The 26,725-nt window shown below is 42.3% G+C and overlaps 1 protein-coding gene across 4 annotated transcripts in view; it reads right to left on the bottom strand.

Annotated features, from left to right (window-relative positions):
• The window catches only part of STAG1 (stromal antigen 1), a 365,202-nt gene that overhangs the window by 202,399 nt on the left and 136,078 nt on the right, over positions 1–26,725 (bottom strand). For all 4 annotated transcript variants that reach the window (XM_037909148.2, XM_037909146.2, XM_043521994.1 and 1 more), the window contains 3 exons: positions 20,344–20,420; positions 12,797–13,001; positions 7,409–7,560 (listed from right to left, as the gene is read on the bottom strand). In XM_037909148.2, coding sequence (XP_037765076.1) covers positions 7,409–7,560; positions 12,797–13,001; positions 20,344–20,420 — 434 coding nt within the window. The remainder of the gene's footprint in view (positions 1–7,408; positions 7,561–12,796; positions 13,002–20,343; positions 20,421–26,725) is intronic.

The raw sequence follows: 26,725 nt of genomic DNA, 5'->3' as shown, positions 1-26,725 counted from the left end.
TCCCTGATCTCCTCATAATCCTCCAGGGCCTATCCATAGCACTGACGCTGTCAGTTATTTTTTTCTGATCAGTGTTCATCTTACAGAGCAAATCTCTAGAAGCCTTGGTTCCTGCACCAACATTTCTCAGTGAGGAACTGAACCTTCTTTTTGCTATCTTTTGGGACCATCACCAAAACAGATAAGGCAACACTGTCAGGCTTGTTGGTAGCATGTCCAACTCTGTAGCAGGTGATTTTCTATGTGCAGGTGAATCTGCATCTTAATGATCTATCAGCACATGCTACACTGGCAGGTATGGGCACAGCAACATATCCCTAAGTAGCCTGCCAAACTGGCACCCATGTTTTGAATATCTGTCAATCATTTGGGCATGCTGGTGTGCCCTACTACCTCTGGCTCCTCTCAGGAATCTTTAAAGCACAATGTCCTTGTGAACAGACATTCATATGATCACTGGCTGTCCCTTTAGCCACCTCGTACCTGTTCACTAAACACCTCCTTTGAAAATTCTGGCTAGCGGATCACAAGGGAGCAAGTAGACGGACAAGAGAGAGAAGCCAACAAGCCTGGCAGGGACAAAACACAGCAGTAAGGGTTAACAGGAGCTCACGACCATCTCACTGGTGCAGATGCATCAAGAGAGAAGGGGGCTATTCAGCAGAGATATTTTCAGAGCCTTGTGTATTCTAAGTTTTCAAGTCCATGGAATTTGATGCAGAATCTACCCAATGTTGCACAAATGTAATCCAGAATCTATATATTCATACATCTAAAAACCTGGTTGCCTAAAGTTAGACCCAAATTAAAGTGGCCCAGTTTTCAGAGGTGCTGAGCACCTCTGAAGTCAATTTGGGCTGAAGACGCTGGGTGTCTTTTGATATCAGGACACTTTTATTTAGGTTCCTAAATATAGACTGAAGTGCTTAATTTTAGGCACCGAGGCTTAAAAATTTTGGCTTAGGTTTCCAGTCCTTTTGGTTGCAAAGAAAACCTTACAAATATGGATCAAGTGCAAACCAGTGCAGTGTTGTCTTCCTGACTCAGCAGACAGCCCAAAAAGCTTTAAAAGGTATGACATGCCAATTCATAGAATCACAGAAATGTAGGGCTGGAATTAATTCCAAACCCCTGTGCTGTGGCAGCACCAAATAAACCTAGACCAGCGGTTCTCAAACTGTAGGTCGGGACCCCAAAGTGGATCACAACCCCATTTTAATGGGGTCACCACAGCCACTATTAGACTTCACTGGGACCCAGAGCTGAAGCTGAAGCCTAAGCTCCACCCCCATCCAGGGCAGTGGGGCTTGGGCTGTGGCCCCCACTCCCCTGATCCAGGACGGCATCACTCCCCCCACCCAAGGCAGTTGGGGCTCGGGCTCTGGCCCTCCGCCGCGGTCATGTAGTAAATTTCTTGTTGGAAGGGGGTCATGGTGCAATGAAGGTTAAGAACTCCTGGCCTAGACCATCCCTGACAGGTATTTGTCCAACTTGTTCTTTTTAAATGTCCTGCCTTGGGAGCCTATTCCAGTGCTTAACTATCCTTAGAGTTAGAAAGATTTTTCCGAATATCTAACATAAATCGCCCTTGCTGCAGAGCCAACCTATTAGTTTTTGCCCTACTTTCAGTGACATGGAGAATAACTGATCACTGTTCTCTTTCTAACAGAACTTAATACATTTGAAGAGAAGCTCCTCCCTCCCCTCGTCTTCTTTTCTCAGGATTAAACATAAACAGTTTTTTTAATCTTTCCTCATAGGTCAGGTTTTCTAAATCTTTTATTTTTGTTGCTGTCTTCTGTATTCTCTCGTTTCATCCACATCTATCCTTACTGGGCACAGTACTCTAGCTGAGGCTTCACCAATGCCAAGTAGAGCAGGACAATTACTCCTATATCTTACATGCAACACTCCTGTTCTGCAGTTACATCACAATGTTCACTCATATTCAATTTATGATCCAATGGAACCCCAGATTCTTTTCAGCAGTACTGCTACCTAAAGAGTTATTTCCAATTTTGTACTTGTGCATTTAATTTTTTTCTTCTTAAATGTAGCATTTTGCTTTTGTCTCTACTGTATTTCATCTTGCTAAATTCAGACCAATTCTTCAATTTGTCAAATCCTTGCAATCCCTCCCAGATTGGTGCCATCTGCAAATTTTATAAGCATACTCTCCACTCCATTATCCAAGCATTAATGAAAATATTGAATAGTACTGGACCAAGGACTGACCCCTGTGGGACTCCACTAGATATGCCCACCCAGTCTGACAGTGAACCATTGATACTTACTCTTTGAGCATAGTATTTCAATCAATTTTGCACCCACCTAATAGCAATTTCATCTAGACCGAATTTCCCTAGTTTGCTTATGAGGATGTCATGTGGGATTGTGTCCAAAGCATTACTAAAATCAAGATAAAAGAAAAGGAGTACTTGTGGCACCTTAGAGACTAACAAATTTATTTGAGCTCAAATAAATTGGTTAGTCTCTAAGGTGCCACAAGTACTCCTTTTCTTTTTGCGTATACAGACTAACATGGCTGCTACTCTGAAATAAAATCAAGATATATCACATCTATTGCCCCCCCCCCACGCCCAGTAACCCCGTCAAAGAAGGAAATTAGGTTAGTTTGACACGATTTGTTCTTGATAAATCCGTGCTGGCTATTCCTTATAACCCTATTATTCTCTAGGTGCTTACAAACTGATTAATAGTTTGTTCCAGTATCTTTCCAGATATCAAAGTTAGGCTGACTGATCTCTTATTCCTTTGTTCTCCTTTTTAAAGAAAGGTACTATGCTTGCCCATCTCCATTCTTCTGAGACCTCACCCATCCTCCAGGAGTTCTCAAAGATAATTACTAATAGTTCCAAGATTGCTTTAGCTAGTTTCTTAAGTACCCTAGAATGAATGTCATCAGGCCCTACCAACTTGAATACATCTAACTTATCTAAATATTCTTTACCCTGTTCTTTCCCTATTTTCCCCCTTGTTGTTAATATTAATTGCGTTGAGTATCTAGTCACCGTTAGCCTCTTTAGTGAAGACTGAAACAAAATAGGCATTAAACACTTTGACTTTCTTGATGACATCAATAATTAGCTTTCCTTCCCTGCTAAGTAGAGGACCTATACTTTCCTTCGTCTTTCTTTTGTTCCTAATGCATTTAAAGAGCCTCTTCTTATTGCCTTTTGTGTTCCTGGCTCATTCCCCTCAGAGACCAAGTACAGATTCTTGAGACCTGAGTGGCTGAACTGGAGAGGTATATATAGAGGAGACTTTCAGGGCCACAGCAGAGCAATCTCACCCTCACTTTTACTGCCTCTGTGCTGTTGAGGAGGATGAAAGTCTCAAGGAAAAAGAACATCAAGCTGGAGCAGAGGGAAATGATCCTATAGTTGGGACCCTCAGTCCAGATGATGTCACAGTATCCTCTTGTGTGGGTGGGGATCCCAGTTATTAGGAAGAGATAGGTAATAGTAATGGTAATAGTAACTATTAGAAATACAGATAGTCGGGTTTGTGGTCCATACAAACCCTGTACAGATCCCTATTCTCTTCACCAACGAACACTAGTACCTCATAGGCCTGCCAAGTGTCATGCATCTCACGTGGCCATCATCTTTTTGACAGGTTTGTCATGCATTCCTGCAGAAGTGGTAAAATGTTACCTGTTTCTTGTATACCTATTATGGAGGCAGGAGTTGCAGTTCCATAGTTAAGGCTAAGTTGAGTTTCCCCGTAACTTGAGTCCAGAATACATTTTCTCTGAATTTACAAGTAAATCCATTAATGAATTTATGTATTACATTTAATTTTAAAATGGTTCCTTTGAGAAATTTAACATCTGTGTCAGTCTTTTCTTTGCCCAGAATGATCTAAATAACAGTCTGATGAACTGGGAAATATCTGTATTATTTCTAAGAAGTACAGTGTGCCCTTCTATGTAATTGTTTAACATGGATTGTTTGATATGGAATTAGATTAAAAGGGGTTGTTAAAGCAGTGGTTCTCAACCAGGGGTACACATACCCCTGGGGGTATGCAGAGATCTTCCAGGGAGTACATTAACTCATCTAGAGATTTGCCTAGTCTTACAACAGGCTGCATTAAAAAGAACTAGAGAAGTCAGTACAAACTAAAATTTCATACGGACTTTATACTGCTCTATATACTGTACACTGAAATGTAAGTATAATATTTATATTCCAATTGATTTATTTTATAATTATATAGTAAAAATGAGAAAGTAAGCAATTTTTCAGTAACAGTGCGCTGTGACACTTTTGTATTTTTATGTCTGATTTTGTAAGAAAGTAGTTTTTAAGTGAGGTGAAACTTGAGTGTATGCAAGACAAATCAGATTCCTGAAAGGGGTACAGTAGTCTGGAACAGTTGAGAGCTACTTTATTAAAGGAACTAAGAAGGAAACGTAAAATTATGACACAGATAAGAGTCCTTGGAATCTGTTTACAGAGAAATACACCCTACTTGGCTCCAGTCAGATTAAGAACAGCTTATGCTTCCCAAGGCTAAAGCCTAGGACCAAAAAGGAGGATACTAAATATTAGAGGACCCTGGATTTAGAAAAGGATAGAGGGGTTAAATGAATAGGCCAGGACATCGGTGAGAACTGACAAGCTGGCAAGAAGATAAAGAGAGAGAGAGAGAAGCAGAAACAGCTTCTTTTTGGGCAACAAATCGGAAGTACAGTCCCACACTGATGTATCAGTAGAAGAGATTTTAGAACACATTGATAAATTAAACAGTAATAAGTCACCAGGACCAGATGGTATTCACCCACGAGTTCTGAAGGAACTCAAATATAAAAATTGCAGAGCTATTAACTGTAGTATGCAACCTATCACTGAAACAAGCCTCCATACCAGATACCTGGAAGGGAACTAACGTAACACTAATTTTGTTTAAAGGGCTCCAAAGGGGATACTGGCAATTATAGACTGATGAACGTAATTTCAGTACCAAGCAAAATGGTAGAAACTATAGTAAACAGAATTATCAGACACACAGACAAACACGATTTGTTGGGGAAGAGTCAATACCACTTTTGTATAGGGAAAAGATGCATCACCAATCTATTAGAGTTCATCGAGGGTGTCAATAAAAATGTGGATAAGGGTGATCCAGTGGATACAGTGTACTTGGATTTTCAGAAAGCCTTTGACAGAGCTATAGGCACTTAAGAAAACTAGGTAGTCAAGTAAAAGAGGGAAGTTCCTCTCGTGGATCAGTAACTGGCTAAAAGATAGGAAAAATAGGGTAGAAATAAATGGTCAGTTTTCTCAATGGAGAAATATAAACAGCCAGGTTTCCCAACGATCTGTAATGGGACCTTTGCTGTTCAACATATTCATAAAGGATCTGGAAAAAGGAAGTGAACAGTGCAAAGACAAGTTTGCAGAGGATACATAATTATTTAAGATAGTAAAGTCCAAAGCTGACTGTGAAGAGTTACAGAGGGATCTCACAAAACTGGGTGACTGGGCAATAAAATGGCACATGAAATTCTACTTTGCACTTATAAATGTTATGCACACTGGAAAAAATAATCCCAACTACATATACTTACACAATGGGGGACTGTATCATGGAACACAACGACTCTGAAAAAGATATAGGGGTTGTAGTGGATAATCAGCTGAATAAAAGCTCCCAGTGAGACGCTGTGGCCAAAAAAGCTAATGTAATCCTTGGATGGATAAACAGGGGAATCTCAAGTAGTAGTAGACACGTTATTTTGTCTCTATTTTGGCACTGGTGAGATCAGTGCTGGAATATGGTGTCCAGTTCTGGTGTCCACAATTCAAGAGAAGAGCCACAAGAATGATTAAAGGATTTGAAAAAATTCTTTATAGTGATAGACGCAAGGAGCTCAATCTATTTAATTTAACAAAGAGAAGTTTAAGGGGTGACTTGATTACAGGATCTACATGGGGAACAGATATTTAATAATGGGCTCTTCAGTCTACCAGAGGAAGGTATAACATCATCCAATGGCTGGAAGTTGAAGTTAGACAAAATTAGACAGGAAATAAGGAGTAAATTTTTAATAGTGAGAGTAATTAACTACTGAACTTTGCAAGGTTAGTGGTGATTCTCCATCACAGACAATTTTTAAATCAAGATTGGATGTTTTTCTGAGATATGCTGTAGGAATTATTTTGGAGAATTTCTATAGCCCATGTTATACAGGAGCTCAGACTAGATGATCACAATAGAACCTTATGATCTTCAAATCTATGAAAAGGGGTAAAAACATCACAGGGAAGCTATATATATCCCAAACCCAAGCATTATAAATGAATGAAATTCAGCTTAAAGATTACACTTCAAAAAATCCAAAATATATGCACAGTTAAGGCACCCAACCAACCTTAACTCTGCATTGTAGTGATATCATGAGGGGGAAATTATTTTAAAACTATTTTTTTAAATCAATTTTATTTAATCTAAGACAACAAACACTAAAATGCCTTTATCATAATCATATAATTTTTGCATGGCATCACTACAGGGTACATTTAAAGTTGTTTGGGTGACTTATCTGTGCACTTCCGTACTTATCATATTTTGATTCCTTTTAAGTGCAAACTTAACTCTGAATTTCCTGGGATCTAATACTTGATTATTGGATAATTACGTCATCCCTGTAATGTTTTTTTCTCACCTAGTACCAGACTGGCATTTACCGAGTGACTTTAATATCCCCTTAGTTTGGTGTTCTTTCAAAGTAGCTGCAAAAAGAAGTAATGTCACTCTCTGAGCTACAGTTGTGCGGGGGGAAGGGAGAAGCAGACAATACAGTTGGATGGAGCACAGAATCCACTTCAAAATCTCATTTTTCTATGTTTAGCGAAAATCTGCATGCTATGCACAATTCTGGACTAATTTTCTGCTTTCCTCATCACGTACATTAATCTTAGAAAATAGCCATCATTCTGTATGTGCAGAAGAGCTATTGCTTACAATCTTAGCTGTGTGTGTAAACCCAACACTTGACGATGCAGCCCTAAGTAATATGCTCGAGGCCACAGAGAAATTCTTTGACAGAACTCATCTCTTGCTTCCTAATATTGTGCTTGAACCACAAAACCAAACTCTCTCCCCAAGTACAGCACAAGAAAGCATGAATAATTTAAATTTCAAAAATCTGTTTGGTGTACTTGATTGATTTGCTCCCCTTTGTAAACAAGAGGCTGACTATACACTAATTTGAAAATCTGCACTATGAACAAAAAACACACTCATATTTTCAAAATTATAAATACTATAAAAGGCTACATTTTTGTCAGGAAATAACTTGTGAATTAGATATTCTTTTACAGGTTTTCAGAACAGTGAATGATATAACTAGGAAAATAGCTTTGGTTCTTTGACTTACCTCTTTCCTTTTTTGAAGCAGCAGCTCCAATCTTTCATTAGCTCTCTTACCAATCATTTTGTTTCTCTCAGCTTCATACTGCCTCTGTGTATTATCCTGGTGAATACTCAGGTTTAAGGCAACATTCACAAGAGCAGTCATAAGCTTCATAGCTGTAAAGAGTGGAAAATAAAGGAACGTTACTCACCTGTAACTGAAGCTCAAGCATATTGCCTCTGCAGATTCACACTCATGGGACGTGAGCAACCCTTGACACATGGATACAGAACCATCTGGAAAACAGTTCCCATCAAGGTCACACCCATCCCCCTCACTGATCCAAACATTAGAACTGAGAGTATATAAGAAACAACCCTCATTGTTCCTTCCCAAATATTCAGAGTAACATTAAAATTCCCGGCTGCGGAAGGACAGCAAGTGAGTAAGTGAGTGTGGCTCTACAGAATCAATATACTTGGAGAAGTCCAGTTACTGGAAATAACTTTCCTTTCTCCATTGAAAACTGTCTGTGTTGATCCTGACACACCAGGGAGAATGAATATGAATAACAACTCTGTTCAAGAGAGCTGAAGTAAAGCCCTGCACGGGACTATTTTTTTAATCCCGCTCCCGTCCCACCCCAAAATACCCACTCCCGCATTTTTTCTTGCATTTTTATCCTGTTACCACCCACAAAAACCTTAAGATCTTGCAAATCCTGGAAAAGAGATTCCCCCATGATACTAAAAAAAACCCAACACCATCGGTTAATATATATATATAAAAATAGAAATCGACATAATATTTACCACTAAAAGAATAAAACAACTCATGCTTAAACCATGTAAAAAAAAAAACACTTTAACTCCTGTTATAATAGACATGAAATCTTTCTATCCCTCACTTAAATGTAAGTATTAAAACCTTTATTTAAAAAAAAATTTTTTTTGCTTTACATTGCTGAAATTCTATTTATGACAAACTGACGAGAGATTTAGCGTTTTCCTGCAAATGACCACAGTCTGTTTTTTTGCCCACCCAGTCCCGCATGCAACAAAGTACTGCTGCCTGGAGGACCAACCTCCCTTTGTCCATCAGTGCCTGGAATTGCTCCTGGTGTTCCAGAGGGATCTTGTCCTTGAACTCTGCTAGCCTATTGTAGTTGTTAGTCATACTTGGCTAGAAGGACCTGGAAATTGGCAATGTGGAATTGTAGGCCCGCAGAAGAATAGACTTTCTTGCCCAGCAGATCCAGCCTCTTAGCTGTTTTGTCTGAAGGAGTGGACTTCTGTAGTTGCTACTCTGCTCGTTCTGCAGCCACTTGGACAACGAGGGAGCTGGGGAATGGGTGGAGAACAAGAAATCTGCCCCCTTAGCTGGCACAAAGTATCTCCTCTTCACCCACATAAGTGTGGGGGCACACGTGGCTGGTGTGTGCCACACGGCCCACACCAGTTCCAGGATGGCCACCGTGGGGTTGGAGTATGTCCAGGAGTCAACGTTGTGGGTCCTGAATGTCCTCCAATGGGGTTCCCAGGTCTGCCGCTACCCTCTGCAACAAGTCCTGTATTGTCAGTGATGATCCGGCAGAGAGAGCAGGAAAAGGATGATCACCTCATCTGGTGACGAGGATACGCCAGGTGGGACCGGTGGAGCTAGCAGCCTGAGATAGTACATGATGTCTGTGGCAGGGATCCCAGGGTCCCCAGTACAGCCAAAAAGAGGGGTCCATGGGACACAGTACCAGGCCCCTTTTGTAGGGTCATATGCCAGAGGGAAGGAAAGTCTGGGTCATATATCCAAGACTCTGGTGCAACATCAAGGAAAATGACTGGTCCAGCTCTGAGAACTCCTCAGATTCGAAAGACTGTTCATACCAGAGTGCTGTGATGAGTCAGAGAGATGGGCTTCTCTGTCAGCAGCAGAAGGAGCTCATCCTTAGGAGTAGGAATGTTGCAGGTGAACAGAGAGCTGGAGAGATTGCAGGGATGGGAGGATTAACTCCTCCGCTGTCAAGAATGTCTCTGAGTGGCCAGGGGTCCATGGAGCACCAGTGGAGATGCTGAAGGGGCCTGGCGGGTGTCTGGTGGGCCAGTCTGTATGGCAGGCATATGGGCACCAGCATAGTGGGTGGTGCATGTACCAGTGAGCGTTCTGCTTGTTTGTGTGGTGTGATCCCCATCGGATCCCATTTGCGCCTGGCCTTACTTTCCATCTGGGGAATCCAGTCCAGCCGGTTCTGTGAGCAACGTCTCACCCAACGTGGATCAGCTCGGGGAGGAAACGCTGTGCTTGGGAGCAGTCCACTGCGGGGACCTGCTCTTATGCCCATGAGACTGTCTTCTGCTCTCATATCGGGACTTGTTCTTAGTCTTCAGTACCGCTGGTTCCAAGGCATGTGCGGTGCTCAGAGGGGTGCTCACTGCCAGTGGTGGCTGCTGTACAGGGGGGTTTCCTGGGCCTGGATCCTAGTGCACCCAGGGCCTCATTGCTTCCTCCATTAGATATTTGCAAAGGCAGAGCTCACGGGCTTCCCTGATCCTGGGCAGGAGGGACTTACAGATGGTGCAAAGTGCCACCATGTGTGCCTCGCCCAGGCAGTAGAGGAACCGCTGGTGTTCTTCACTCATAGAGAAGGAGCACGGGCAGGAAACATAGCTTTTGAAGCATGGAATCCTGGCCATAGTCCCGGGGGAATGAAGGGGGAGAGGAAGGGAGGCAGTGAGAAGGAACTGAGGGGTGGTCGGTCCACCCCGGCCTTTATCACCTTGGACGAAACCATGAGGTGGAGCAAGGGCACATGCGTGGACCAAGAGATGCTACTACTTTCAAAACCTCCAGCTCTGGACGCATGGTGCATGCATATAACCCTCAGTGGATTCCATAAGTAACAGCAAAAAAAGAAAATTTACGTACATCAGAAGCAGGAAGCCTGCTAAACAACCAATGGGGACACTGGACAATCAAGATACTAAAGAAGCACTCAAGGATGATAAGGCCATTGAGGAGAAACTAAATGAATTCTGAGGAACTTTCCCAGATTGAGGTGTCATTATAGGTGGTTTTGGAGCAAAATTGATAAACTTAACATTAATAAGTCACCAGGACCAGATGGTATTCACCGAAGAGTTCTGAAGGTACTCAAATGTGAAATTGAAGAACTACTGAGTGTGATGTGTAACCTATCATTTAAATCATCTTCTGTACCAGATGACTGGAGGATAGCTAATGTGACACCAATTTTTTAAAAAGGCGCCAGAGGCGATCCCAGCAATTACAGGCCAGTAAGCCTAACTTTAGTACTGGGCAAACTGGTTGAAACTATAGTAAAGAACAGAATCATCAGACACATAGATGAACATGATTTATTGAGGAAGAGTCAACATGGTTTTTTGTAAAGGGAAATCATGCCTCACTAATCTACTAGAGTCTTTTGAGGGGGTCAACAACCATGTGGACAAGAGTGATCCAGTGGATATAGTGTACTTAGATTTTCAGAAAGCCTTTGACAAGGTCCCTCACCAAAGGCTCTTAAGCAAAGTAAGCAGTCATAGGATAAGAGGGAAGGTCCTCTCATGGATCAGTAACTGGTTAAAAGATAGGAAACATAGGGTAGGAATAAATGGTCAGTTTTCAGGATGGAGAGAAGTAAATAGTGGTGTCCCCTAAGCGTCTGTACTGGGACCAGTACAGTTCAACATATTCATAAATTATCTGGAAAAAGGGGTAAACAGTGAGGTGGCAAATTTGCAGATGATACAAAACTACTCATGTTAGTTAAGTCCAAAGCAGTCTGCGAAGAGTTACAAAGGAATCTCACAAAACTGGGTGACTGAGCAACAAAATGGCAGATGAATTCAATGTTGATAAATGCAAAGCAATGCATATTGGAAAACATAATCCCAACTAAACATATAAAATGATGGCGTCTAAATTAGCTGTTACCCCTCAAGAAAAAGATCTTACAGTCACTGTGGATAGTTCTTTGAAAACATCCACTCAATGTGCAGCAGTCAAAAAAGCTAACAGAACACTGGGAATCATTAAGAAAGGGATAGATAAGAAGACAGAAAATATAATATTTCCTCTATATAAATCCATGGTATGCCCACATCTTGAATACTGTGTGCAGATATGGTTGCCCCATCTCAAAAAAGATATGTTGGAATTGGAAAAGGTTCAGAAAAGGGCAACAAAAATTATTAGGGGTATGGAATGGCTTCCATATGAGGAGAGATTAATAAAACTGGGACTTTTCAGCGTGGAAAAGAGACGACTAAGGGGGGATATGACAGAGGTCTATAAAATCATGACTGGTTTGGAAAAAGTAAATAAGGAAGTGTTATTTACTCCTTCTCATAACATAAGAACTAGGGGGCACCAAATGAAATTAACAGGGCAGCAGGTTTAAAACAAAACAAAAAAAAGTATTTTTTCGCACAACACACAGTCAACCTGTGGAACTCCTTGCCAGAGGATGTTGTGAAGACCAAGACTATAACAGGGTTCAAAAAAGAACTAGATAAGTTCATGGAGGGTAGGTCCAGGATGGGCAGGGATGGTGTCCCTAGCCTCTGTTTGCCAGAAGCTGGGAATGGGCGACAGGGGATGGATCACTTGATTACCTGTTCTGTTCATTCCCTCTGAGGCATCTTGCATTGGCCACTGTTGGAAGACAGGATACTGGGCTAGATGGATCTTTGGTCTGACCCACTATGGCCGTTCTTATGTTCTTAATACAATATGGACCATCACTCGAAAAAGAACTGAATGTTGGTCAATGGTGTGTGTGAAATGACTTCATCTCAGTTCAGTCCTTTGTGGACAAGAGTCTATGTCAGAAAGCTGCCTTCACTGTAAGTGGCAACCTTCAGAGACACGAAGTGAGCTTTCTGGACCGGTTCGTGGCACATTGCGGGGAACCATCAGTAACAGTTTGCACTACTACTGCCTGTACTGTATATGGCTGGGAGGTAAGCAGAGCATTTCAGTTTTCAGACTGACAGTCAAGGATTTTTCTCAAGCAATACATTCATACAAAAATGATGTTTTAAAACATCAAAGATGCCATGAGAATTGGAAAGCTATACAGTAGGCTGTATAAATATAAGCCACTGCATTGAAAAATATGAAACAGAAAACAACTCAATTGTCTATTAATATTTAAACATACTTCTGAATAATTCCTACTTTTTATATTTAATGTACATGTGTTTAATTAGGAAAACTGAACTTTAGTACAATTAAAATATGTGTGATATTTAGAATTTGAGTGCAATTTCCAAAAGCATTTCGTGTATGTCTTATTCTGCTTCCATTGAAGTCAATGGTAAAACTTCCTTTGAATTCAATGGGGAGAGACTTAGGCCAATAAGTATATGGAAAATTCCCCCCTTTGTGCTTACTTACCAGCAAGAGTACTGGTATGCCTGAAAGCTCGGACCTGGGAATCCGACAAACCAGTCAGAAGAGAGATCACTGTATCCATCATATATTCATCATAAATGATGCTATACTGACACTGTCGAATGAGCACTCCAATGAACTCACAAAAGTTTGAGCGAAATTTTTTCCATTGTGGCCCAGGCATGGTAAGCGGGTAATCACCACTGTCCTGAAAAAAGAGAAAACGTTTATACTCTATATTACAAATGCTTCCCATTCAATCCTATTTTATACACAGAATTTGTATTCTACAAAAAGGAAAACACACATGATTTTCTCTTGTGCATATGGATTTCCCTTTCTCTTAGGGCTGGATCCTGCACCACTGAAGCAATGGGAACTTTACTATTGACTGCACTGGGCACGCAACCAGTTTTCTAGTCCCACTTCTTAGTCACCATTACATGGTAGGAGTGAGAGTGTGAAACCTTCAGTTCAGTGCGATCAGTCACCTCTCCTTTACTATCCTCCCAACCTCATCATCTCAGACATCACTGCATTTCAATGGCACTGCACATACAGTTTGCAAGTGCTTTGTTATCCTCACAGGTGAAAGGACTACATGTAAAATATAAACTCAGTGGCAGCGTTAACTATAGAGTGACTGTCGTCTCTCCATAATATCTGTGATTATGTATTCCATCAAAACAACCCTATGAAACTTGAAGGTTTCAGAATTAAATGCTCAAAAGTCAGGCAATACCAAAGTTAAAGTTTCTGTGGAGCTTTAAGTCTGCTTCCTTGTGCATATGCATTTTGATACAGCCTTTAATTATGTGATCAAAATGCTATTATTCCCTTAGGACTCCTCTCTCACAGCAGACTGAAATGTGCAATGTAAATAAGCAGATGTGAAACTCTTATTTTCATATAACTTGTTAGTATTGCAGAAGAAAGCTGCACACACTACAATTACTATCTGGCAGCCAACACTAAAATAATATATTTTCTCTATACAAATCAAATATGCACACAAAAACCTAAAAGAACATTAAGGTTGCAAAGTCAAGCAGATAAAAGCTGTGAAATGCCACAATTCTGGTCGCCTGTGCAACCTTAATTCATCCCCTCTCCCCAGGTACATGCATTAAGATACAGTCTTTAATTACATCATCGTGTATGTTTTTTTCCCACAAGACACTGCCTTATTCAGTGCACAGAATGGAAAAACCTCAGTGAAGACCTTGGTGAAGACTCTGGGAATGGTAGTGAGTCCAAATGGAAGAGCATAATGTAAATGGGGCGAGCCGACCATGAACCTCAGGAACGGACTATGGGCCAGATGGACATCAATGTGAAAGCATCTTGCATATCAAGAGACAACCACATGCCTTTTTCTAGGATGGGATGACCGCTGTTAGTGTGACCATAAGAAACTTGGACTTGTGAAACTGCAGATCCAGAATTGGTCTCCATCCGCCATTGTTCTTAGATATCAGGAAGTAAGCTGACTAGAACTTTTTGCCCTGATATTCCACAGGAACGCACTCTATCACTCTTCACTGCAATAAGGAGCTCACCTCTTGGGTGAAGTTGCTGTCATAAGTGTGATCCCTGAGGAGTGATCGGGGGGGCTGCAGATGAGGTAGTGTGATGAACTCAATCACATACCCATGGTGGATGACATTTAGCACCCATTTGTCCATTGTTATTGCATTTAAGCTTGGGGGAAAAGGGAAGGCGGAAGGGTGGTCGCATGGTGGTAGGCATGGTTGCTGGCTCTTGAGAATATTCCAGAAATATCTTTTAGCTGGGGGTTGCACCTGTATGGAGGAAGGCTGTGAAGGTGGTCCTGGGGCCAGGATCTCTGTCTTCTACTGCTTCTGTGGAGGCTCACAAGGTCTCTGATGGAAAAACTGGGAGGACTTGTAGCATTGTGTGGGCAGCGGAACCTATTCTTCAGGTCAGGTGTATAAATATCCAGCAAATGTAGGGTAACTCTGGAATCCTTGAGGGTCTGAAGTGAATCATCCATTTTCTGATTAAAAAGATAAGATTCATCAAAATGGAGATCTTTGATGGTGTTCTGTACCTCCCTAGGGAAACCAAGGGAGTGGAGCAATGACTCCCTCCACATGACTATGCCCAAAGCCATAGACCTGGAAAATGTATCCACCATGTCCACCGTTGACTGAAGTGTTGTTCTTGCCACCAGTTTTCCTTCCTCCATGATCACCTGGAAGCGAGCTTGGTCTTGCTGTGGAAGTTTTCCAGTAAATTACTCCAGTTTGCTATAATTCAGGAAATCATATTTAGCTAGTAAAGCCTAATGGTTTTGAAATCCTGAATTGAAGGCTGGCCAAGGAAGAGACCTTGCAGCCTGAAAGGTCCAACTTCTTGCCCTCTTGTTGCATGGTGTGGAAAGTGGGTGTTGCTGGACCACAACTGAATTGGGGGGGCACTCAGACCCCTTAGCTGGAACCCCGCTTTGGGGATAGGCATGCCTGTGGCCAATGTATGCCATACTGTCCTAGCTTGCTTGAGGATGGCATCATTGATTGGCAAAGCAGCTCAAGCTGCTGCAGATGAATGAATGGTATCCAGGTGTTTACGTTGTGTAACCTGGATTTCCTCTACGGGGATGTGAAGCTCCCCTGCCACTCTACAGAGGAAGTCCTGGAATTTTCTGAAGTCATCTGGAGGCGAAGGGGACGCTGAGGTTACTGCCTCATCTGGTGAGGAAGAAGAAAATCTCTCTAGTTCCGTGGCACCGTTGGAACTGTGCTAAGAGGCTCCTCTTCCAGCATCGGCTCTGATCATCTATTCGAAGGCACCCTTAATGGGGAGGCAGGTTAAATTTCCCTTGGGGACCGGACGGGTTTGGGGGGTGAGGGGGAGTATTGGGACTAGGGCCCCCAACAGGGCCAGTATGCTGGATGCAGGATGTTGTGGCGGGCCCCGTGGTGGATATGGAAGATATTGACACGATGTAGATGGTCTTCTGGAGTACCTGTACTGGTGGTAGGGGATGGATGGTCCTTGCCCATTGTCTGACTTTTCCGAGGATGAAAAAGCGGACTCTGGTTCCATCAGAAGTGTGGAAACCATCGAAACAGGAGGTAAGGGGTCTCGTAATGGTGATGTCATGAGTGGGAGAGAAAGTCTCCCAAGAAGTGCAGGTTCCCAGCAAGCGTAGCGATCTTGGTTCTTTGAAGATGTCTTGGTATTCAAGTGCTTTTCCTGATCTCCCTGGTGTTAAGGGTGCCCTCTCCTTACACAGCACCAGTGGCGGAACAGTGGACTTCCCCAGAGTGGATGGGTTCCGCACTTTATGGGACGCTGATGTCTACAGTACCTGCAGTTTGGTATGCGGGATCGCCGGATCCCATTGCTTGAGAGACTTCGTCTTGTGTTTATGTGCTTTAGAGAGCGTTCCCTCTCCATGACTCGAACTCATGGAAGGAGCATCCCCTTTCTCAGTTTCAAGGACGATTTAAAGCCACGTTTATGGGCATGCTTCCTTACCTCCCAACTAGGTCCTGGCGTGGGGTCCATAGTCCGCTAGTACCAGATCCAGATTCAGTAGCAGGAGGCGTGCTCCTGGCTGTTTCAGAGGGAATCCCCTGGCCAGCTTGGGTCCGAGGGAGGCCTATGGTGACTTCTATAATGTGCTTCCGGAGAACAGCCCAGCCTTCTCAGGTATGGCTAGGGAAGGACTGGCAGATACCGCCCCTGGATGCAACGTGGGCTTCTCCCAAGCAATAGAGGCAGCGTTGATGTTCGCCACTGACCAAGAGCACCCTGCAACTCTCCGCAAAAGCTCCTGGAATTGTCTGAAGTCATCAGGTGGGGAGGGGATGATATAGCAACTGCTTCATTTGATTAAAAAGAAGGGAATCTTGCTAGTTCCGGTGGAACCGCTGGGACTGGGCTAGAAAGTTCGTCTTCCACCATAACATCCATGTCCCTGCTGGAATGATACTTCAAGGGGGAAAGCAGGTGATGGTACTCAATATGACCAACAGGCTGGATCCGCCTGAGATTGTGGGGGTCCCCATAGGATGGGATACCAGTGGCTTTGGAATAGATGAGGAAGCAGTTGTTGCATGGACATGCTGGTCTCCGTGATCATGCACAGGAGTAGTATGGTAAGGGTGGTTCTTCCCCCAGTTCTGACTCATCAGAAGAGGAAAAGGCAGACTCTGATTCCAATGACAGTACTATCAGAGCCAATGGGAGAGTGTAGAGCATAGGAGCAAAGGGTGAGGGACCCAGTGTCACAGGCATATCCCATGGTGGGGATATGATCTCCTTGGAAGTGGAGGGACCTGATGGAGGGGGAGACTCCGGATCCAGCAAGGCAAAGACATCTTGAGGTGCAGCCACGGCTCCAGATCTCTCTGGATCCCATTGTTTATGGGATCTTTTTCTCATGCCTGAGGGACTTGGAACAAACTCTGTCTCCTTGGGCCAAGCTCGTGAAGGGAGTGTCCATCTTGGATTTGGAGGAAGGCGAAGTCCTATGCTTATGGGAGTGCTTCTTTATCTCCCAAATAGGCCCTGCCATGGGATCTGTGGGATTGGTTCTGCCAGCATGAGAGTTGGATGTAGTAGTGGGAGGCGAACTCCTCCCTGAATCAGACCGATGTACAGAGGAGGTTCCCGGCTTGGGTCTAAGTGCAGTCACATGGCAAGCGCCATGAGATGCTTCCAGAGGTGAAGTGCCTGGCCTTCTCGGGTGTGGCTGGGGAAGGAGTGGCAAACACTGCAGCTGGCTGCGATGTGAGTTTCTCCCAGGCAGTAGAGGCAGCATTGGCTGTTGTCACTGACTGAGAAGGATTGTGGGCAGGAGGCACAGAGTTTGAAGCCTGGAGTTCTGGCCATACTCCAGTACCCATATGGGGAAGGGGGGGAGGGGCAAGAGTGAAAACCCTAAAGTCTATCTAAAGCAATTGCTAAAACTATAAACGCTTAAACTAAGAAGAATATAAAAGTGGTAAAACTGCTATAAAAATATCTAAAAACTATTTACAAATATCCTTTTTTAGAAGTGTGTCAGAGATGAGGACACTGAAAGTTCTGACTGGACCATGTGGTGATAAGAAGGTACTGGAGAGACAAAGGGTCCACCCCACCCTTTACCCCCTCAGATGGAAACATGAGGTGAGCCAGGGCACATGTGCTGACCAACAGACAGTACTTCCAAATTCTCTGACTCTGGGCGCATGGTATGCATGCGTAACCCTCAGTGGAATACAATAGGTACCATCATTCAAAGAAGAACCAGACTTTGAGAGCCTCTTTGTAATTCCTCCAGGAGGGATTTGAGTCTTCCCTATGAAACATGATAGCTCTAGGTGGCACCTGCAAGCACATCATCCATGACTGAAATCTTTCCACCTCATGAACTGCTGAGCTACTTTCCTTCCTCCACAGGGACTGAGACAGCAGATAAAATCCTAAAAAGTAGAAAGCATTGAGAGAAACACACATTGGAGCACTGAGGAAGAAGACAGCAAAAGACCAAGAGAGGGCTCCAAAACAACTAGCAGAAAGTAAGTAGCACTGAAAGTCTGTGGTGAAGCAAAACAACAACAACATTCACTGAACCTCTGACAAAATATGCCAACATGCTGAAAAACATGTAAGAAGGGTCAAACAAATGGCAAAGTTCTGGCATGGAAAAATAAGCCTCTGAATACCATGAAACAACTAATAAAACATGGAAATGCTCCAACGGGAGAAATGAAGTGGCTGCTGCAAGACGAGCTGCAGATGAGTCACAGGGCTGAACAGGCCTTTATTCTCAGGATCAACAGACCAAGAGTGTTGAGTAAGCATCACAGGCCAACAAAAATAATTACATTATTATGGATCTAAGTGAAAAGGCATGTCTAAAAGCAAGAAAGCTATGGCTGCATGATCAGGAGAGAGCCAAAGCAGCAGTCCGTGGTGTCAAGCTATAGTTACTTTGGGGACTTCCTTCACTGCATGAGATCAAGAAACTCTCATGTTTCTCGAGACAGAAATAGTGAAAGTACGTACTGTTAGCCAGAATGGCCTTGCACACTATCTAGCACTTCTGTACCTCAAAGAGTCAAACAAAGGAATCCACAAAACTCTTCAGCTAAAGGATTCTGTCTCACATTGGAAGTGTGAGTCCCATGACTAAACATCCTGTACTGATGCTATATTTAGAGAAACAAAATGTAAGTTGAATATCAGGAAATACCTCCTCAGCGTGAAACGAATTACACTGTGGAGTAGTCTCCCAAAAGAAGTGGTGGAAACTCCACTGCTTGCAACTTTTGGTCATCTGATAAGACTATTGCATGCCTAACTTCTAAGATTCCATTTGATCTCATGCACTTTGGGTCTGTCATCCTACAAGGCTTATTTCATTTGTGGTGCATATTACCATGTGCATTTTGTTGGCGTATGATACATGTTAAAAGCCTCAGAATGCTATGTTTATGAAGAAGAACTCTGTGTAAGTTGGTCCAATAAAAGATATTACTTCACCCACCTTATCTCCTGATTATGAGAAACCATTTCATGTCAAGTCATGTTTGGAAGAGAAAGGGGAAGGATGATGGACAAAGAAAAGAGTGATCTGGAAATAACTGAGTTACTGGATACTTACTGAGGCAAAGATTAAAGGCTGCTACTATCTGACCCACATAAAGGATCTATTATCCCACTTCCCTTAAGTGTCCACACCATATATAGAAATGCATTTGAAAAGCCCTGCCTCTTCATTCCCTGCCAGTCCTCCTCCTACACTCTTTAGCTTCCTTTCTCCAACACTGATTCTCCTCCTTCTGAGTTTCAAGAACTCTGACTGGATATCTATCAGCTGTCACTAGCCATTTGATTCCCCACCCCACCCCACACTCTCTGAACATTCAAACAATTCAAGGCAGAAGGGTTTTTTATATATAATAAATAAAACACCAAACTCCATGCAGAACTCCACGATGCAAAAATAACTTCAGATTTCTTAGGCAAGATCCTTTCCTTTTGTGACCCCTTGCTGTAACTATCCTTTAACCAGCAGTGCCTGATCCTACTACCATTGCAGAAGTACCACTGACTTCAGTGGTGTGGGATAATTGTTTTTTTAAGTGTCCTTTTGTGTCTCTGATTGATGTTTCTAGAAACTACCATTTACACATTTTTAGTATTTTCGTTCTATTCCTCTGATAGTCTCTGCTTATACTTTTTCCATACAATGCAACCTTCTAACTTCTTATGTACTTGTTTAAATGGTCACTTCATCTGTCTCTCTACTCTCAAAGTACCGAAAAAGAGAGTGTACACAAACTGATTTTTAGCAACAAGGCTGTGTCGACACAGCCTTGTCGCTAAAAGCTGCGTGCTGTAGACAAGCCCCTCAGTCAGTACAGTTTCTTGTACTGAGATATTGCTTATACATTACAATAAAGCCCAGTGATTTCTGAAAAGCCCCAGTGCCCATCAAACAAAATTATGCAGTTTTGAAGGAAAATATATTGCACTCTTATATTTCCAGTTTTCAAAAACTCTTCAGTGTAAATATTTATATACTATACCTCATCAAATTCCTCAGTCATTTTCCTGATGATTTCTGCATTTTGCATGTTCCTGAACATTTCAATTCTTACAGTACCTGTGATGTAATGAATGAACAATTACAATTAGTCCACTTTACTTCTATACATCATTCATAATATCAGTCCATTTTAAAGTTTTTCCACTGCTATGCAATTTGAAATTGGTTTGAAAGCTTATCTAGCAGTAATGTTAGCAGGAATACTCTTAACAGGACATGACAGAACCTGACATCAAGAGAGGGAGAATCCCGGACAGTTGTAAGACTCCAGAGTGCCCTCCCCCTGAGCCATTACTGGTGGCATTTTGTAAAGTTGGCGGTGTTATTCCTTCAATGAGAAGTTAATATCCCATAATATGCTTGCTTGTGGTTGTTCATATAGAGGTTAACAATTCCAAAACATTTTTCAAGAATTGCTTATACACCAGTTGTTCTGTGAAACACTATCGGACTGGTAGCTAGAATATCCCCCATCTTTTTATTTGTACAACTAATATATTTGATATGGAAGTCATTGAAAAAAATAAATATATAAGGAACTCCACATGCTTTTTTTCAATTAGTTTTCAGAGTAAAACATTTTAAGTTTTATGGTAAAACCAAATGAATATTATCTTTCTGATTCAGTGTCCATTATCATATTAATCATCAAGATTACTTGTCAGAACTAAACAAAACTACGACTAAAACAAGCATGATGTAATACTTATATATTAAACTTGTTGATGAAAAATAAAATCAATATATGTGACTCAAATAACTTTACATCAATTTAGTGCAATTGACTAAGTGCCCACCACTAAAGTGGAGTGCACTCTGGATTGGAACTCAGCAGCCTCTCTGTGCTTTGCATTCACTGCATGAAAATATTTTAACAGAAAAAATGAAGAAAAATATAAACAAACTATATAGGAATATTTATGGAGCCACATATCCTGCCCACATTCTATACACATCATACCCACATTCCAAATTAGTTAATTACATTAGGAACAGCACCCTTACTTTTGCAAAAAGTTCCACCAGATCTGCAAAGCCCTCATCTTTACATCCACAAAATTCAAATAAAGAGATAGAAGCCTAGCTTCTGGGGGAAAAATGCTATTATAGTCCCAGACAAAAATCTGTTTAGACTTAAGGTTGAGAGCACATATCCATAATTTAAGGGTATAAACTGTTGCAGGGATGTTGACATTATCCCCAGAACAAGAATTACAAACACAGGAAATCCAAAATATGGAAATACAGTTTCACATTAACTCTAGCTTTCCTGGATTTGTACTACTTGTTTCTGAAATAGTCACAACATCCCTGTAATATTTTATATCCTGAGATTACCGATATGCACTCAATCTTAATACAGTTTTTTAGTCCAGTAATTTCCTTTCATTTAAGAAATTATTAAAACTCTCATGAACGAACACTAAACAAGAATCCCAAAATGCTACCTTGAGATACTTCTAATAATTTGAAGAAATGTAATATCAATGTTAAATCATTTTTTATATTTTAATTCTTCTATTTTAACTTTTTTACTTGTGATACACAAATAATTTCTTGTGCTTTGTTTTTATATTTTTAGCTATTTCCTCTTTGAAATCCATTTTAACCCTCCTAAATTTTCTCCTACTGTAATTCATGCTCCTCTTACTGGCTTCACTAGGGTTAATTTTCCAAAGTTTGAAGAAACTCCAGGCAATTCAAATAACCTCTTAAACCATGCTATTTAGTCATGGTGGGTTACTCTTACCCTCCTGTTTCCCTTTTTGTTCAGAGCTATTTATGCATTCTGAGACTCTATTATTGTAATCTTAAAGTAGCATCCAGGCCATATCTAAGGATTTTACTTTCCTTGCTTTTTACTTTGCCTCCTTCATTTTACTGAACTTTCCCTTTTCAAAGTCCAGCATCACTTTTAGTTTTAGCTATCTTTCCTCCCCAATGGGATGTTGAACATAATTAAATTGTGGTCACTATTACTTAATGGCTCAGTTACTGTTACTTTTGAACCAACTCCTGCATGTTATTTAAGTCCAAGTCAAGAATAGCTTCTCCTTGTGTGCACTCTAGAACGAGCTGTTCCAAGAAGCACTTGCTGGAAGCATTGAAAAATTGTTTCTCTAAACAATCCATATGCAAATAGTTGCAGACCCCAAGTACTAACATTTTGTTAGACTTTGGTGCCTCTCATCTCTCTTACTATATTGTGAACTCAGGGTATGCTACAATGCAGTTGGCAGGTGTGATTCCCAGCACAGGTAGAGACACACACACTACCTCGAGCTGAGCTAATGTGCTAAAAATAGCAATGTGGATGTTGTGGCCTGGGAGGCAGCTCAGGCTAGCACCCAAGCTCAGACCCAGGGGGTTAGGCAGGCTTAGACAGCTAGCCCAAGCCTTTGCTTGTGCCACAACATCCACCCAGCTATCATCCATCAAGCTGAGCGAATGCAAATCTGTCTACCCATGCTGGGAATCACACCTCCCAGCTGCAGTGCAGACATACCCTCAATATCCATTTCTTGAGCTAGAGGCTGGCAGTATAACCCTATTGCCAAGAATATTTGTATTTTTACAGTTTGGAATTTGTATCCACACAGATTCAACTATGTGATTCACTCCACTCAGAATTATATCACACTATGTTCTATGGAATCCTATCAATGACCTTCCTCCACCTCTTTAGCCTAGTCTGTCTTTCCCACATACTGCCAGTGTCCCAAAATGATTTTTGTCATTCCACCACATTTCTGTAATGCCAGTTATATCAAGGCCCTCTTCCATTGCCAGACATTCCAATTCATCACCCTCTCCTCCCCTTGATATCTGCTATCTTTACGTCTGGCAGGCAAGCAAGTGAAAGTTACCTTCCAATCACTATACACGTAGCTGTTTATATTCCTGTTTATCAAACTGCCCATCAACACAGCCTAGCTTTTGTGTCCCAACTGTAATCCCATCTCCTGGAGCAAACTTCTCACTGTGCGAAGAATTATCAGCTTCCTCTATCTCACTGAGAAGGTAGGCCTCATCTAAGGGGGTGTGCCTCTGCAAGCCTCCTTGGTGCCTTTCCATCATGAGACAACCTTTCTCAAAAAGAAAATCAGGGGAGTCAGTTCTGAGGTGGTCCTGCTCCACCATGTCGCCATATGAGGTCTCTACAAACACTTCCATTTCTTTCTGCTCATTCATTTCAACACCTCTGGCTCAGGATGGGCTCTGAGGGCCATGAGCCTCTTGAAAAAATTTCATTATAAAGAACTGAGGGATAATTCAGGGCACAATGTACCCGCTTTGAAGACTTCCAAGCACTGATATCTCTGATTCATTAAGTGCAGCTGCACCAAGACTATATAGGAATAAGGCACTGCCTCATTTACTAACTTTGTTCAAAGCAGTCATGCTTCGCAGATACTTGCTTCAGTGGTTTAGTTCAATCGGAAACTTTGCAGCTGTACCTGACAAAGATGGTGTGCATGGTGGTAACCTCATTTTGAGCCATCAGAGCAACAAGGGATCTGCTTTGTGAAGTAACTGTTGTACAAGTGTCATCCAGCAACAAACAGTTCAGTATCTCAACTATTAAGCTTCAAGCAGACAGAGTCAATGGCACAATCAATGAAGCAAAGAGCAGCTTACTGCTTGACTTGATATCCACATAACATTTTCACTAAAAAACTAGAATGATATAAAATTAACATAGCACATATTAAATGTGTTTCTAGTGGGGTCCCACAGGGATAAGTTCTTGGTTCTATGCTAATTTAACATATTTATTAATGATCCCCTGGGAGAATAACATGAGGGGGAAAGGAGTCCAGGAGAGCTGGCTGTATTTTAAAAAATCTTTATTGAGGTTACAGGGACAAACCATCCCAATGTGTAGAAAGAATAGTAAATATGGCAGGCGACCAGCTTGGCTTAACAGTGAAATCCTTGCTGATCTTAAACACAAAAAAGAAGCTTACAAGAAGTGGAAGATTGGACAAATGACCAGGGAAGAGTATAAAGATATTGCTCAGGGATGCAGGAGTAAAATCAGGAAGGCCAAATCACACTTGGAGTTGCAGCTAGCAAGAGATGTTAAGAGTAACAAGAAGGGTTTCTTCAGGTATGTTAGCAACAAGAAGAAAGTCAAGGAAAGTGTGGACCCCTTACTGAATGAGGGAGGCAACCTAGTGACAGAGGATGTGGAAAATGCTAATGTACTCAGTGCTTTTTTTGGCCTCTGTCTTCACGAACAAGGTCAGCTCCCAGACTACTGCACTGGGCAGCACAGCATGCGGAGCAAGTGACCAGCCCTCTGTGGAGAAAGAAGTGGTTCGGGACTATTTAGAAAAGCTGGACGAGCACAAGTCCATGGGGCCGGATGCACTGCGTCCGAGAGTGCTAAAGGAGTTGGCGGATGTGATTGCAGAGCCATTGGCCATTATCTTTGAAAACTCATGGCGATCAGGGGAAGTCCCGGACGACTGGAAAAAGGCTAATGTAGTGCCCATCTTTAAAAAAGGGAAGGAGGAGGATCCTGGGAACTACAGGCCAGTCAGCCTCACCTCAGTCCCTGGAAAAATCATGGAGCAGGTCCTCAAGGAATCAATTCTGAAGCACTTAGCGGAGAAGAAAGTGATCAGGAACAGTTAGCATGGATTCACCAAGGGCAAGTCATGCCTGACTAATCTAATTGCCTTCTATGATGAGATAACTGGCTCTGTGGATGAGGGGAAAGTGATGGACATGTTATTCCTTGACTTTAGCAAAGCTTTTAACACGGTCTCCCACAGTATTCTTGCCAGCAAGTTAAAGAAGTATGGGCTGGATGAATGGACTATAAGCTGGAGAGAAAGTTGGCTAGATTGTCGGGATCAACGGGTAGCGATCAATGGTTCCATGTCTAGTTGGCAGCTGGTGTCAAGTGGAGTGCCCCAAGGGTCGGTCCTGGGGCCGGTTTTGTTCAATATCTTCATAAATGATCTGGAGGATGGTGTGGATTGCACACTGAGCAAGTTTGCAGATGACACTAAACTGGGAGGAGAGGTAGATACGCTGGAGGGTAGGGATAGGATACAGAGGGCCCTAGACAAATTAGAGGATTGGGCCAAAAGAAATCTGATGAGGTTCAACAAGGACAACTTCAGAGTCCTGCACTTAGGACGGAAGAACCCCATGCACCGCTACAGACTAGGGACAGAATGGCTCGGCAGCAGTTCTGCAGAAAAGGACCTAGGGGTTACAGTGGACGAGAAGCTGGATATGAGTCAACAGTGTGCCCTTGTTGCCAAGAAGGCCAATGGCATTTTGGGATGTATACGTAGGGGCACTGCCAGCAGATCGAGGGACGTGATCGTTCCCCTCTATTCGACATTGGTGAGGCCTCATCTGGAGTACTGTGTCCAGTTTTGGGCCCCACACTACAAGAAGGATGTGGAAAAATTGTAAAACGTCCAGCGGAGGGCAACAAAAATGATCAGGGGACTGGAACACATGACTTATGAGGAGAGGCTGAGGGAACTGGGATTGTTTAGTCTGCGGAAGAGAAGAATGAGGGGGGATTTGATAGCTGCTTTCAACTACCTGAAAGGGGGTTCCAAAGAGGATGGATCTAGACTGTTCTCAGTGGTAGCTGATGACAGAACAAGGAGTAATGGTCTCAAGTTGCAGTGGGGGAGGTTTAGGTTGGATATTAGGAAAAACTTTTTCACTAGGAGGGTGGTGAAGCACTGGAATGTGTTACCTAGGGAGGTGGTGGAATCTCCTTCCTTAGATATTTTTAACGTCAGGCTTGACAAAGCCCTGGCTGGGATGATTTAGTTGGGGATTGGTCCTGCTTTGAGCAGGGGGTTGGACTAGATGACCTCCTGAGGTCCCTTCCAACCCTGATATTCTATGATTCTATGACCTGGAAAAAATATAACATCATCGCTGATAAAGTATGCAGATGACACAAAAACTGGGGGAGTAATAAATATTGAAGAGGACAAGTCACTGACATGGAACAATCTGGATCACTTGTAAGTTGGGTGCAAGCAAACAATGTTTTAATTCAGAATCATAGAAATATAGGGTTGGTAGGGACCTTGAGAAGTCATCAAGTCCAGCCCCCAGTACTGAGGCAGGAAGAAGTAAACCTTGACCATCCCTGACCTCGACATAAGTATGTGTCTAGCCTGTTCTTAAAATCCTCCAATGATGGGGATTCCACAACCTCCCTTGAAAGCCTTTTCCAGAGCTTAACTACCCTTATAATTAGAAAGTTTTCCCCAACATTTTACCTAAATCTCCCTTGGTGCAGATTAAGCCCATTACTTCTCCTACCTTCAGCAGACATGGAGTACAACAGATCACCATCCTCTTTATAACTAACA

Source organism: Chelonia mydas, chromosome 9 (assembly GCF_015237465.2).
Source record: "Chelonia mydas isolate rCheMyd1 chromosome 9, rCheMyd1.pri.v2, whole genome shotgun sequence".
Lineage (NCBI taxonomy): Eukaryota > Metazoa > Chordata > Testudines > Cheloniidae > Chelonia > Chelonia mydas.
The sequence above is the reverse complement of the archived record's forward strand: the minus strand, read 5'-3'. Positions and strand labels throughout refer to the sequence as shown.